The sequence below is a fragment of the Gavia stellata genome, chromosome 6, assembly GCF_030936135.1.
Source record: "Gavia stellata isolate bGavSte3 chromosome 6, bGavSte3.hap2, whole genome shotgun sequence".
NCBI lineage: Eukaryota > Metazoa > Chordata > Aves > Gaviiformes > Gaviidae > Gavia > Gavia stellata.
This window is the reverse complement of record NC_082599.1, coordinates 36,497,388-36,513,202: the sequence shown is the minus strand read 5'-3', so window position 1 is coordinate 36,513,202 and position 15,815 is coordinate 36,497,388. Positions and strand designations below refer to the sequence as shown.

Below are 15,815 nucleotides of genomic sequence, written 5' to 3'. Positions count from 1 at the left end.
GTGACTCAATCAATCACTAGTATTTTCTATGGCACCATGAATATTTCTGCTTCCTGTCCAAATACTTTGTGGGGTAAGCCTTTCAAATCTGGTACCACAGCTTAGTAGGTGAAGAATGTACACAACACATCAAGATCTGAGTGTTTATGAAAATAATTCCGCAGTAAGAGAATAATTATTAAGTATGGGCGAAAATATTAAATCTAAACCTGCCAAGTTACCAAAATTGCTAAACTTGAGACATATGTTAAAAAGAGATAAAACTTAAATAACCTGGTGCCTAGCAGAGTAAGAATGATTGAAAGCTGTCTTGTTCTGTCTAGACATAACAAAAAAAAATTACAAAAAGTGCAGTGGGCAAGGGTGTACAACCTAGAAATTTGATCAGACAAACCCTTCTAAGAGGCTTCCTTTAGGAAATGAAAAGCGGTTTTGACCACCTCTGAAGATACAACATTTTGTACATTATGCTTTAGAACTGACAAAAAGAAGCGCTATGTTATCTTTCGTTAGCCTCAGGAAATGTCACAGGCAAGAGTAAAATCAAGGAAAAAAAAAAAGCAGAACAGTCAAAGCAAGAATCAAATTTAAAGTTCAAGTAATGTATCTGGTTCTTCATTGTTCTTCATTCTAAGATGAGGTGTATAGAGCACTGCAGTGGTGAATAAAGGTTGGTACTGAACTTAATGTTAGATTGAATTAAAGGAAGAGATTTTCCCCTGAATGTTGGCTAAATCACCACAAAGGCTACTTTTTCTAAAAAGGAATTTTAATACATGAGGGGGCTTGGGCTGTTAACAACTATTGTTCTAATACGTGCAATAAGTGACATGAGTTTACAGAGCGGTAAAGTTACTGTAGTAGTATGGGGTGGCGGAATATTAGGAAGGGAGGGCAGTGTAGGAATAAAGAAATTTCATGCAGTTTGCAAGCATTAAATATTTCTCTTTGCATCAGGAGCTGTTGCTTATTGCTTATTTGTGCAAGCATTTTGATGGTTACTCTAGATAACTTGTTAGTGCAGATAGTATGTAATCCATGACATAGATAGGCAAAATGTATAAAGTAACAGATTCTGTTCTATTACTAGAGTGAGTTTAGAATAACTCCACTTAGCTCCATGACCTTACTCTGGAATTATAACAGTTTAAGTGAGAGCTAAGTTTAACCCATGAATTATAGTGACATCTGGGGTTAATCTCGTATGTATGTGAGAGAGGGAGTGTTGCTCTTGGTGGATTAGGGCATAGCTGAGAGTAATTAGTACTCTTCTCTTTCTTTTCTTTTTTTTTTTGAAACCAGATAGAGGATGTTCAGTAAATAACTGGATGCCTGCAGAAAATAATCTTTGATAATAGATTTGCAAAATGAGTAAAAAAGAAGGAAGTAAAACTACATTTGAGTTATGTAGGTGGCTAAGAAATTAAATTCATAGTGGGAAGTAGCCATTGGACATGAAAATAAAGTTGTCTGTCAAAAGAACAGTAGGCATTACACATCAAAGTGTCCTGGTCAGCTGTTAGTCATGTTCACGCAGAAGGGAGAATTTACAGTCGAGGAAGAGTGGCTGCTTCCACTTTGTGAAATTACTTTATTATTGACTCTTCCCCTTTAATAGTCTGCATTGTGTATTTCTTTGTTTACTCACAGTCCTTGCTTTGCTGTTTTGGTGGTTGCCCTAATTCATGTATGTGCTATTACCCAAAGCCAATAAAATGCAGTGTGCGTTGTCAGAATTTCACACTAGAAACACCTGAGGTGTCACTACTGCAGTAGTAGGGGTTGCTAGATGGAATTTCATGGTTTGATTTTTCCGCCCATGGCCCCCTCAGAGATGCTGATCACTGTTTCCTCCCTCATAGTTAGGGTTTTGTGGATATTTACTGTACAGAGGAATTTGGCCCTTTGTTCTTTTTATTTTGTCTGTGTGCCTAAAATGCGACTTCTGTTAATATATTAAGGGGGCCCTAAGGGTAAATGTAATTATCATATTAGAGACAATGTACAAAATATATAGCTAGATTTTCACTCGATGAACAAAATTCACAGGCCTTTTAAAAAAAGTGCTTCCCATTTCTTTCAAGGCCTCTTAGGTCTCAGTACTTTATTAATCTCACTGACTCCCCCTTCAGGACACAACTGCAGAAGGAAAGTAAATGTTCAATTTGTAAATGCCATATATGAATGGAAAATGAAGGAGAAAAAAAAAAGGAACCCAAACCAAAATGACTGTTCAAGTGTTAATATGTACATCTTTTTTTTTCTCCTTTCATGTCTTGGTATTAGGTCAGTCACCATCCACCTATTTCTGCATGCCATGCTGAATCTGTGAATTTTGCTTTTTGGCAAGGTAACTCTTCAATCTATCGTTTACTTTTAGAGTGTTCATAATATTTTCATTGTATGTCTAACATGAAATATCCATAAATTGGGAAAAGGTGAAATTCCCTGCTTAAATTGCATTAGAATGGCTTTAGGAAATGCTAGCCTATACTCACTTACATGCTTCTTATGTGAATGTTCTGCCATTATAAAAATGTTCAAGTTTTTTTTATAACATTAATTGATTATTCTTTTCATGTACAAATACCTGCATTTCTTTAAAATGAGGTTTGTTTGGGGGTGGAGGGGGTCTTTAGTAAAGAAGAGTAGTACCTCAAGCTATTTATAAAACAAACAAGCTAGAACACAGCTTGAAAAACTGCAAGTTAAATCCTGAGCCTTGGCAGATCTTGTAAACCTGTTCTGAAAAAAAATTCCTAAAATGAGCACAACAGCAAGGATAAATAAATTTACCATGTCTTTATCTGTTGGTATTGTTACAGTATGTAACATTTTGTGCTATATGATTACTAACACTGTCTTTCAGAAAAACTGTTTTGGAGCTTTGGTTGCTGTGTAATGCTGGTGGTGTTGTCAGCCAGTCACAGTACCCGTGTGGTTAGTTATTTTTGGAGTGTACACAGAACTGTAAATGTGTCTTTTAACTCTGTTAAAATCCTTTACCCCGAGGTTTGTAAATTCACAGTGTAGCCATATTGTAACCTTTAATTTTATTATGAATTATTCTGCTGACTTGATTGTAGTTATTATGGGTGGAGCCATACTGAACAGAAATTGGAACTCTGTCATTAGTCTGGGTCTCATTATTCAATATAATTCTTTGCTTTGTAAGGAAATACAGGGACAAGAGTCCTTTTGTTCTTAGCCAAAAAGCAGAGATGATCAAAAATTTATTCAGTAACTCAATACTGTATAAATAAGACTAGATAGCAGCCTGTCTTAATAAAAATTGATGGGACTGATTTGTTTAACAGCTCTTGACAACTGTTATCACTCAAATATTTTAACATTTGCATTTAGAGAGCAAAGCTCTTCTGTAAAGGTGAGAGCGGAGAATCTGACCAATGAGAAAGAGTCTGAGATTTGGTCTTGATGAGCACAGAAGATTCAGTCAGGGTACTGCAGGGTTTTGGGGTTTTGTTTTGCTTTTAAATGTGGCTAGCTGAGCTTATGGGAGATGTAGACAATGATTTTTTTTTTCCAATGCAAAGGCAGTTTGTAAATGCTGTGGCCTGGTGTTATGGGCCTATATTAACTTATGTGGAAAGATTAACACCAAGTTAATCATAAAGGTAGCTTGCCAGTGAGGTACATTCTTTCTGTGTGCAAAGATCTTTTCACTTACCATATTATCTCCTCAGCCGACAAGGAGACAATCCTCAGCAACATTGCCAGAGTAGTGCTGTCATCCCACCAGACACAGTTCATCTGTTTCAACATCAAGAAATCTCTTGATGATCTCTAGTGAGCCAGAAGACTGGGTTCTGACAGGGACAGTTATTTTGGAAATTGTTTTCCCTGACTTATGAAGCTGACTCTGCTTTTGCAAAGGAGTGTGGACACACGAACAATGGAAATGCAGAATAGAAAGTTCCAGTTATTACAGCATCTGTGCCTGAATTAGTCTGAGCATAGCTTTGAAAATAACACTTTGCTTTTCTTAGCTATCCTAAAATTTTTGCATGATCAAGTTACACACTGGTTCCCAAGACGTTTCCCATGTACTGATCTCTCTGGGACAAATGTGCCATTTATGTGAACATAGAACATAACACAGTCTGATATACATTTTAACTGTTAAACTTAACAGGGTGTGCCTTTGCCCTTTCTTTTCCATCCCACTGCAGAAGAGAGAAAGCTAGTACAGAATTTGGCTCAACAGCATCATAGTTAAGGTAGTTTTGTACCTCTTATTGTGCAGTATAAGAATCACAACAGAAGTGCTGTCACTAAGGATGCTGGCCCAGCATCTAACTTAAAAATTAAAAAAAAAAAAAAGGGTCCTTTTCTCAAGTGATAAGAAAAGGATTACTTTTTTCATGAGGAATTCTGCCCTATGTCCCGTTCCAGCCTTTGCAATGGTAGGCAGCTTGGTGTGGCTCAGTCCTGTCACTGGAACGTATATACTCAGGAGATAAGTAATCTCCTAGCTACGGTTTGAGCATCTATCTCACAGCCAGCATAACAGCTTCCCCCCACAATTGCATAGGAAACAGTGTTTTAGTTTTCTTTGTGTTAGTACTAGCATCTTTTTGAGACTAGAGATGATTTTTTTTCCCTCCTTTTCCGATTGGGCAGGGAATGGAGATCCTAGTGTCTAACACAGCAAGGATAGTATTCCCCTGAGCTCTGAAGTTACTATGAAAGTTAATGCCTGATTATCTAGCCTAATTTAACTCTATACCCCTTCTGCTGTGCTTCTCCCTCCATGTTTCTTTCTCTTCTGGGTGTTTTTGCCCAATAAATTTGGCTAAACTTGCATTGAGATTTCTCACCTTTTTTGGGAGAAATGACATGAGACTTGGACACATCTTTCTGTGATTCAGACCAGATTTTAAAAGGCCAGTTAAACTTACAGAGGAAGCTGGACTAAATCCTTCTGCAATTTTGCATGCTTTGAAACATTCTTTTGCTTATTTACTGTGGATGTTCTTAGTTGCTATATTTTTGTATTTGAAATTCTGCTTTTGTTTTGCGTTCATGTCTGCGTTCATTCACTAGCAACTGAATTGCAGATAAATATATGCTGTCTGTAGCTTATTCAAATTCCACTCTTTTTTGAAAAAGTTTTTGAGAGAGAACTTTTAAACCTCTGCTACTTTGCTATTTAAATAACCAATAATATGTTCGAAGGTCCACAGCATTCTTTGAACACTTTTATTATGTTGCACTTCGTTATTTTGCATTTCTTGAAAATAAAGTACAACCCAGAAATAGAATGATTCACCCACGCTTATGACTAAACTTCTCTTTTTTTTTTTTTCCCCTCTTCCTGTTTCAGATATAAGATGGAAAAACAAATTCTGGGGAAAGTCCATGGAAATTGTTCCAATTGGTACAACACATGTAACTCTTCCACCGTAAGTGCTTCAATTGTGCATTGCTGTTCACACACAGGCAAAGACATGCTTGCACACACTGGAGCCACATTTATCCAGATGAGAACAGGCTGGGCTGTGCTCTATTAGACCTTTAGAATAATTGGTGATTATTATTTAGTTTAAAAAGAAAGACAGGAGGGAGGGAAAAAAGAAAAAAACCACACCCAAACCAAAACCAGAAGCAAATAACAGAAGCACTAACTCTTCCAAGGGTTATAAAAACCAAAAGATTAAATAAAATACATCACTCCTGTGTATCTTGAGAAAAGCGAAGTTGGTATTTTCATACTTCAGTTGAATTTCAAGCTTCATGCATTTTAAACTCACAGGGAAAAACTGCATGGTAGAGGAAGCTATGTATTCTTTTGCTTGAATGTGGGTTTGGGGGAGAGGGTGTTGTTGTTGTTGCTGTCTTTTGTACCTACATTTGAACGGACGCTAACACCATGGGGTCCTGGTCTGTAGGTGAGGCTGGTAGCTATCATGACTGCATAAATAATTATTGTAAGTGATAAATAGAACCAGTTACATATCTGGTGTTTATTAACCAAGGAAGTAAGCAGCCACTGTACTTGAGTGTAGTTTAATTTTATTTTTTTTTTAAATAAAAATCTGCACTGTTCCTATGCTGGCTTGTCAGAGTGCCCATTATAGATCAACAATTAAAATCCTTTAAAATTTGGCCTATATCCATCACGTTTGCAGAACCAGAGGTCTAAAGGTTCAGTAGTGTTCCAATTAAATGTGTTTTCCAAAGAGAGTCTACAAAATTAATTATTCTGCCATCTGAAAAAAGAAAAATAACCCAAGAACCTTGGACTTACCAGACTAAGCAACTAAGCATGCCTTTTTCTTTTAAGTGGGTAAAACTGTGATATAGTAAGATAGTATCCAAAAGGTGATGTATAAAACATGTTGTGTTCATAGTGGCTAGCCTCAGCTGTGGAGTGAAAGGTCTTTACGATGTGAGTGAGGGTTGAGAGTCAAGGTAACTAATGGATTAGGGCCCATGGTGGGCTGATGAACTGGAAAATAGTCTAATTTATGTGTGGTCTTCATGTGCTGGTTTGTATTCCTGTGTATCTGATATAGAATTGGGTACAAAAAGGGTACTGAGGCTATAGGCAAAAATGAAGCATTAGTATTAAGGTTATTTTTAGAACAAATACAGTATTTTTAGCATGCATAATAGAGCATGTGACCTGGAGGTAGGGGCAGGAAAAGGAAAAGGGGAGGTAAGGAAAGATTCTAATATCCTCATGGGATGTGTGCTAGGCAGTTGCTATGGGGAAACTGGTGCTTTGTAAGTTTACCTATTACCTTACCCGTAGTGACTTAGCTATCAATACCCAGAACAAATTGTAGAATATATGTCTTCATGAGGCTTTCCTTTTCTTGAAGTTTTAGAAATCTGCTTTATAAGAACATACATACTTCTTTAATAAAGGGTAAAATGCTATATTACCTATCGGTATTTTTCATCTCTCCCTGTCTGCTGTCTTCCAGTGTGCAACTGCATCTTCACCTACTTAGTGAGAACTTTTGCTCTTGCCTGAAGCACACACATAGGCTCAGCCTTCTGATGACTCTGGCCCATGTCCTTGTGTTTTCAGTTGTCACTGCGTTACAAGCTGTGAAATGGGCATTTGAGCCAGTAGAAGATATTAGAATGATTACTTTTGGAAACTTAAAACTGGTAAAGAGGGGCAAGTAAATTGAGTTCAAGACCAAATTTTATAGCAGAAGTGAAAAGGGTTTTCTGGGAGACAGGACTGTTGTCATAGGGTTTGGTTTTGAGGTGGGGGACAAGAAGATGAGGCATTCCAGAAAAAAAAAAAAGCTTTGTGGTGTTTTTATAATGCAAGCTCTCTGCAATTTTTTTTCACAAGTTTATGAGCTCATTTTAACATGGCATGAGATTTTTCCTGTGTGTATTTTTCTTGCAGTTTTAAAGACCATTTTGCATGGAACAAGGTGACATCTTGCATCCATAACATCTTAAGTGGGCAAAGATGGATTGAACACTATGGAGAGATCATCATCAAAAATCTTAATGATGACACTTGCCACTGCAAACTGACTTTCATAAAGGTAACCACAGCAGTAACCACAGCAGTAACCACAGCAATGTTGGCAGTGCCTTTTCTAACAGACACAGCAATGGGTCGATGGTCTTTGCTGAAGCTCAGTACAACTGCTTACAAGCTGTATTTTCCTATAGGTCTGCTGTAATTGCCTGTGATTCTTTGAGAAACTTTAACTCTGAAGGAACTGCTACTCACTAGGTAGAGCCAGACAAGAAAGTGAAACAACAGCTTTCTCAGGTGATTTCACTTGAGATGCAGAAAAGTATGGGGAAAGGAAAGGAAGAAATATGATGAAAAACCTGCTCTGTGTTTGATGAGAGAGGTAGGCACAAGGTGGTTTACTACATGCCTCCTGCTAACGCATTGGCATGTGCTGTGGTTGCATTCATTCAGCAACTGTAGAACCAGTGCTTATGTGGGGTGCTTCACCCAATGCCCTTCTCTAGCCCTTTGCACGTACTCAGAGGAGCTTAAGTGAGAAGTTGTGGTGTTACTCAAAGCTTTTGCTTCAGTACAAGGCATCAAGATACGACTTCCTCAGAAAATGCCCCTATAACTGAAATTAAAATCAGGTTTTGTCAATAGATGACTTCTTCCTAGTAAAGGAAAATCAATGAAAACCTAAAATGATGCCAAAATTTCTAACCTGAGAAACAGTTTTGCAAAGCATGCTAGGAGACTTACCTTAACCTACATTTTCTGTATCTGATTGCTGGAGAAAGGCTGTGCTTTACATAGAAACAGACCATACAGATACAAGCTAAGTACTTCAGCATATCTATAGAGCATGGCATGCTCAGCAGCAGCAGCAAAGTTTCCTTTTCATATTTGTTTTCCTGAATACTTTGTGCTTTCTAAAAAGCATTAGGGCGATTTTTTTTTTCAAATACATATTCAAAAGTACTGTAATGTATTTGCAGAGTCACAATGGATGTTTAGAGTTCAAATTTTAAAGATCAAGAGCCTGCAAATCGTACACCTTTGCTATTGTAAATTGTCTAAAGTGGAGATTACTGTATCAGTTCCTTCTCTTCCTCTCCTGGAAATTTGGGGAAGATGTCGATAACTCAGTCAGGTGTCAGGGTTACCTGTCACTGGGCAAAATTCAAGGTCAGCTATGCTTCACCTAGTACCACCCCGAAAAAAGGCAAACAAAATAAATACAATTCTCAATGTTAATATTTTAATAAGCCGATTAATAATACTAACAGCAGCATATGATATTGTAATGCACACCTAAATGAATAGTTTTCATTTCAGAAAACCACTCTACAGCATGGTGCTACTGACATGGCAAAGTCACTCACATTTGATCTCTTATGCACATTATTTCCCCTTGTTTCTTTTGATTTTAGGCAAAGTATTGGAATCCAAATGCACATGAAATTGAAGGCAGTGTCGTGGATAAAGCTGGGAAAGTTGTGCATCGACTCTTTGGGAAGTGGCATGAAAGTTTGTACTGTGGGACGACTTCATCTTCAAACTGCATATGGAGAGCAAGTTAGTGACCAGAATGGCTAATGCACAGAAATTAAGATCTGTTTGAGAATAAGCTTACTATTTTCATCTCTTTATTAGGCCCCAACTTCCTGTTGTTTCTAGGTGGAATATTAGATTTTTGTCAAGCATTTAAAATTTAGACCAGAAGAATGTATCATTTATCTTAAATAATATGGAGAACTTAATCCCGTGGCTTCCTGCATTGTCTCCATTCTCCTTCATTTTCATATTTGGGCATGAAGTGGGTATTGAGGACTCTAAAAGGAAGGAAAAAAAAAGATAGGAACAAAACCCTCCACCTTTTGTGTAGAGAAGTGTTGTGCATTTCATGTATTAAACATTGGACTATAGCCCACAAAGCTCAATTCTGTAATGACACCCATACCTGAATTTCTCCCAGACTTGTAGGGTTTTGTAGTTTGAAAAAGCACTATGATAATAGCATGGCTTTCATCACAGTTGTGTTCTGATTCAGCTGAAAGAACAGAAATCTGTTTTGTTGCAGTGCAGTTATCAAGGGGGATGTTGTCTTTTGTCACATTATTAAAAACCTTATTCCCCCAGAATTGAGACCGTGGTTCAGAGATGAACAAATGACTGAGGGGAGCTTCCTTCTAAAGATAGCATTTAACTGGAATTCTGAATGTACTCTTTTCTTCTGTAGATCCGATGCCTAAAGATTATGAACAGTGGTATGGATTTACTCAATTTGCACTGGAGTTAAATGAACTGGACCTGCAAACGAGGTCATTACTCCCATCCACTGATACACGTTTTAGGCCAGACCAAAGGTAAGAAGTTTTAACATTTAAGTATCTTCCTCAAATAGTTCTTAATCTTCTGTATGCTCACTTTACCCTAAGCTCAGACTATTTTGTGTAGATACCTGCAGTTTGTTTCTATTTCTACATTAATGTGCATCTGAAACAGACATTTTAATCACTTACCAAGAGATAGTCATTATGGACCAGTGTTTCCTAAAATTGGCTCTTGGATGCTTCTAGATAACTGCCTTTCCAAAGATGTTAAATCTTCAGTACTTCAGGTACTGGATGTTGAGCGTACTGTGTTTGAATAGCCAAAAACTGACATGTGAAATTTCTTTCTGAAGTGGAATTTCTAGTGTTGCTAACTTCCAAGTAAAAGAATATAATATAACGATGAGTCTGAGCTTTTTATAAGAGTTACTTTTGCTTAAGTGCTTTTTCATGGTGCAGTTGTCTACAGATGTAGCTGTTTAGCTTTAAAACACTGTGAACTGCCTGCTGTAAAAATTAGATTCCAGAGCTCTAGAGGACCTGTCAAAGATGGGGGACAGGAGCACCAATTATGTCTCTTACCACTGCTGATGCTACAGGTTTCTAGAAGAAGGGAATATTGAAGGAGCTGAAATGCAAAAGCAGAGGATTGAGCAGCTACAGAGAGAACGGCGGAAGGTGCTGGAAGAAAACAATCTAGAGCATCAGCCTAGATTTTTCAGGTACTGTATAATAATTACCATATACTATCATTTATTTAAGTTCTTATTATGCATCTCGTTCTAAACTGCGGTAGAGCAGGCTCCATTTTTTTCCAGGTTTCTTCTATATTCTTGATTTTTGTACTTAGGCAATGTAGAACACTCCAGACTTAGTTAAAACTCGGAATTATATATTGCTTTTTCATTAGTGCATCCCTGAATTTCTTTCTAATTTTTTTGCCTTAATGGTGATTGATATTTAGTCTACATTTTAATTTGCCTGAGTGAATGTAGCATCTTTGATTCTTTCAAGCAAGGTGAAGTAGCTGGATTTAGCTTAATTACCTCTGCTGAATTCAGTGGGATTGCCTTGTGCCAAAGTGTGCAGACTTGGAGCCTTTCATTTCCAGGGCTAGTTTTGAACATATTTCCCCTTTTTCATGGGGAGAGAATTATCATTCAGAGGGCACTTTATTTCTTCCTGTTGTAAATCAATTAACAGGAGACTTCAGCCATTGAAAACCAAAAATGAATTCTAGTGAGGACATGGCCTTTTGCCCTCCAGCTTCTCTGTTGTCCTGCAATGAAAGAGTTGGAGCCAAGCTGAATGTTGTATGGGCCTATGTATCACAGTTCACAGATCTGGGATCCTAATTTTTTTCTGGATAGATAGATACTGTACTTCTGACGAGCACAGAAACATTTAAAATAGGTGCAAAAAGGAAATGCCTTAGACCACTACTTGTCCAAGGAGCTGGTGAGCTAACTCATCGCACGGTAATCACACCTGCCAAAGAGAAGCAAATGTTGCTTCCAGCAGTCTAAAAAGACAGGCTAGAGACAAAGTCTAATACTTTGTAATTGTATATTCATAATGAGGACTGTGAGTGCAGATGAGGATTTGAATCCTCACAATGAGGATTTGAAAATTGAGATTTATACTGTAGATTTAAATAACAGAATAAAAAATTTAATTACTATATAGCAAAAGTGTTACCCAGTGTTAGAGTAGATATGAATTATGCGGTTGGCTTTTCAACAGTGATTTCTCTCTTCAACAAATCACAAGCCTTGTTTTACTTAAAAGAATAATTTGCTGTTGTGCCAAAAATGTTTTACGCTACATTAAAAGCAGACTGATTCCTTCAGGGTATGTACAGCACCTAGTGTAATGAGTCTCGCCTCTTGACTGAAAGCTATAGGCTCTCTTTATGCAATAATTGTGGTGAGCCATCTTTGGAGAGGTAAAAGGGAAGTTTCCACTTTCCACTCAAAGCTGCCTTTGAGACCACTAAATAAACCTGGACTGTATGCTAAGCACCACTGGCATGTGACAGTGAAATAAGAGTGTTGATCTCAGCTGAAAACTAGCTTACTGAGGTGTGTCTCCAAGGCCCAGTGCAGACATACCAGTTCGACTCCCCAAGCTATATTGCCTTGTTTGAAGGCTGTCCTGAGTTGCACTGCACCTGGTTCATGGGCTGGACTGGGTATCTATGCGTAGTGCTACACTGCATTACACAGCATATGTATGGAAAATACAAGCTTTACGTTTAAGACATTTTATTAATCTTTGATAGGAAATCCAACGATGACTCCTGGGTGAGCAATGGAACCTACATGGACCTTAGAAAAGAACCTGGTTTTTCCAAACTGGACAATCCTGTCCTCTGGTGAAAGAGGAGCCAAGTGAAGATATTCTGTGCTGTATTCTTGGATCTAATTTAAAAGAAGTCTATATAAAATTATCTATATATACACACACACACATATATAATATATGTGTGGGGTGTGTGTATGTGTGTAAGTGTGCATATCTCCAGAATTGTGCTTAATTTAGAATCTGATAATTCATTTGTTTTCTTTACTCTATTGCAGTGATTGTTTGAATGTATAAATACCCTAACTTCTTTTTATAAAATATTTAATAAATAGTACTGAATGTTAACAGCGAGAGGGAAAAGAGGAGCTTTTACACTACTTTTCCAATGTGTAATAATGTCAGTTCTGAGTTAACTTATGCCTTATTGAATTGCATTGGAGACAGTAGCATCAGCATCTCCCAGTTGTGCTGAGAAATGAGAGGGCAAGCCTTAGTAACTTAAACTCTAAGTAGGCTTCCACAGTTCAATGAGTAGTTCACCTGTCTCTGAGCTGATATAAATTGCTAAAACAGATTATCAGCTGGTGCTGGAATCTGAGTATGATCCTTTGCTGCCTGTAGAAAAGATTTAAATAAGCTTTTGTTTCTATTAGCTTTCTTCTTAGAGGTAGTTCTGAGCTTACCTCGGTGGTTCTACTGCCTTATACATAAACTGTACCTGGCTAAATGTAGTGCTAGAAAATCAGGAATCACCAAAATTTTCCACTGGGAATCTTCAGATTATATAGCCCCCAACAGGGCAAGAGGAGGACATCCTTTCTACATAATGCCTGAGCACTGACTAGATGAAGAAGCTCTCTCTTTTTCCAGTAAGTAAAATCTATCCAGAGCACGAAATCCTGTGCTTCCATAGCTTCATTTGTTTTTATTAACCTAAAAATTGCAACAGTAAGACTTTTTAAAAAGTAAGCAAACTGATTGTTTTAAGCTAGAAATTTTTTCTTAGTATTTTGATATTTTCTACCTCTTAAGAAATAAACAGCATATTTAAGATCTTATATTTAAAAAATGACCATCTGCCTTATGGAGAATTGTGTGGAGTCTTTGATCTTCCTCTGTTTGTTTGTTTTGTTCAGATAAATATTCAAGTGTCTTGCACTAAATCAATTGCATCTCTTTCCTGTAATTTTATACATAAGGCTAGATTTGTGAAACTACTAAACCATAGGTCAGAAATTTATCAGGAAACAAATGTAGCAGAAGTTGCACTTTTGAATGAAGATTATAGAGATGGGCAGTATTTTTGTTTTTTCCATCAAATCACAATGCCACAGTCATTAACAGAATAATTCGCACTCCTACCTATCTGCAACTCAAGCATGACCCATGATTCTCCAAGTCTGTTTTATGTGTCTGTGACTCTCTGCCAACAACGCAGTTTCCAAGTTTAGATCTACATCCTGTCACCACCACCACCCCCTTTTCTTTTTCTCACATGCCAGTTTAATGACACAAAACAAACCCAAATGTTGTTGGCATGTTAAACTGGCTTACGACTGGAACAATTGGACAGGGCATGGATAAGGGAGACTCCTAGGGGGACTAGTAGATTAGATAAGCTTGCACTTTACTGTGTGATGCATTGTTCTAAAGAAAACCCATTAAAAATGGATCCATGTATTATATGTAACATGAAGGAAAGACTATGAACGATTCCATTTTAAACCAAATCTGTGGTGTCAGATTAGATGTGTATTTGAATTTTACTTTCTGTTACCTTGAAGCCCCATTGTCTTAGAGGCAGATGAATGCTTTTTCACCATTTTTCACTTTGCCCAGGAACTCTGCCTCACTATCATTTCTGTAATTTATTACCAAAGAAGTTAGGATAATCCTTTCTATTTAATAGGTCTTCTAAAGACTTGACTACCACGCCAGCAGCTTACAACAAGGCAAGGTTCACATCAATATGAAGACAAAATCTGGGCTTTGATTCCAGAGGAAATCTTAACCTTTGGGAGCTGTTTGGCTTTTCAAGGGAAGTGAGGATCTCTTCATGGCTTGTTCCTTTCCTATGTTTTATTCTTTCATTAACTGTCAAAACTTGGCACAGAAATGAGTTGGTATTTGTAATTATCCTTGCTGTTGGTAATTACCATTTATACTAAAAATAACATTCATTTAACAACAAAAGAGGGTAGGGGAAATAAAAAAGAAAAAGCTTTTAAGAAAGGGAGCAAAATTGTGGAGAATGCATTAAACTTGCTAATCATCATATTTGGCAGCTACCGTGATTACTGTCTGATCTGATTGCTGGGTTTGTATTTTCTATGTATGGAGGGGATTTCCCCATACTTTGTCATATGACCTAATAGTTGATAGCATCTGAAATTAAAGGATTAGAGGCCAAAATGCAAAGTTAAAGAACTGTAATGCATTAAAATCAGCAGGTGTTAAATGAAACTAATATCATATTGGGTGTTTGAGTAATGATTTTTGAGAAATCAGACTGGCAGTGTTGCCTTGTGTCTTACAATCTAAAATGTCTAAAATACATTTGATTAATGACAAGAAGCATTGGGCTGAGTAGTGCCATATATAAAATTTTCTTCAGCAAAATTCCCATATCAAGAAGGTAAACTTCAGAATTTTACTATCATCTCCAGAAAAATAATGCCTGAGAATAATCCAGGGCATTTCTTAAATACATAGAGCAAAATCATTGCACAATAGCTGCTTTTGTAAATATCTGATACACATCTGCAAGCATGATGTAACCAGTTGTGAATGATCCTCTGACCCCATGTTTCCAGCTGAAGTATAGTTGATCCTGCTTACTTTTGTATGAAACAATTGGGTTTAGTTGTTAAACTTCTGACAACTATATATTAAGAAGTGGAAGAAAGCTGTCTTGGTGTTACTTCTGTGTATTTCTGCATAAAAATATATTCACCATTCACAAACCTTAATATACACTATACAGTTATTGTTGGTAAAATATGAAATTTTGGTAATTTTCTTCCCCAAAACTTCAGATGTGTTAATGGGTGCAAAACTTGCATTAGCTTTCTGCAATCTCACTAAGACAGCTGCTGTTTTTAATAACTGACATTGAGGGACTTTCTTCCGCTGTTTCTACCCTGAATGGTAAAAAGAACGTATCAGGCAACTTACTGCTTTCTTTCATACACAGCAGTAATCCATTTAGCTCCATGGATCAGTCTTAAAATTTCCTGATGACCACTGCCTGCTGTTACAGCTCTCTTATTTGATGACTTTATAAACATTACTTAATACTATTTTGGAGGGCAGTTTGAGAAGCATTCATCTAGCACCACCTTTCTTTGTGCATCCCTTCACAAAGTAAAACACTCACTCTAAACTTACGTCAAGATTATGGAGCAGCTCAGGCCTTTGGGTGTGTGTTAAAACACTGGCTCAGTTTTCAAATTACACAGCAAAGAAAGGAAAAAAAATCCAGGGAAATAGTGTTCATAGAAACAGAAAACCACAGCTCTACTTCCAGATTTGCAGACTCGACAGTTTCTGATTTTGGTACAGTGTAAGTTTGGGATTATGAAACAGCGTACCTTATTTAGGAGGCTACTCTTGGTAGCCTAAAGTGCCCTTTAGACTGAGTGAAACTGGAGTGCATAATTAATCATTGCATTCCTTTCTGAATCTCTGCTCTCTAAGATATTCTTTATGTGTTAGTTTGCCAG

The 15,815-nt window shown here is 37.2% G+C and overlaps 1 protein-coding gene across 4 annotated transcripts in view; it reads left to right on the top strand.

The window, feature by feature from the left end:
- The window catches only part of OSBPL3 (oxysterol binding protein like 3), a 69,276-nt gene extending 55,054 nt beyond the window's left edge, over positions 1-14,222 (top strand). For all 4 annotated transcript variants that reach the window (XM_009810940.2, XM_009810938.2, XM_059819116.1 and 1 more), the window contains 7 exons: positions 2,287-2,350; positions 5,345-5,423; positions 7,391-7,535; positions 8,887-9,031; positions 9,696-9,822; positions 10,389-10,511; positions 12,071-14,222. In XM_009810940.2, coding sequence (XP_009809242.1) covers positions 2,287-2,350; positions 5,345-5,423; positions 7,391-7,535; positions 8,887-9,031; positions 9,696-9,822; positions 10,389-10,511; positions 12,071-12,167 — 780 coding nt within the window. In that variant the 3' untranslated portion in view covers positions 12,168-14,222. The remainder of the gene's footprint in view (positions 1-2,286; positions 2,351-5,344; positions 5,424-7,390; positions 7,536-8,886; positions 9,032-9,695; positions 9,823-10,388; positions 10,512-12,070) is intronic.
- The last annotated feature ends 1,593 nt before the right edge of the window (positions 14,223-15,815 follow it).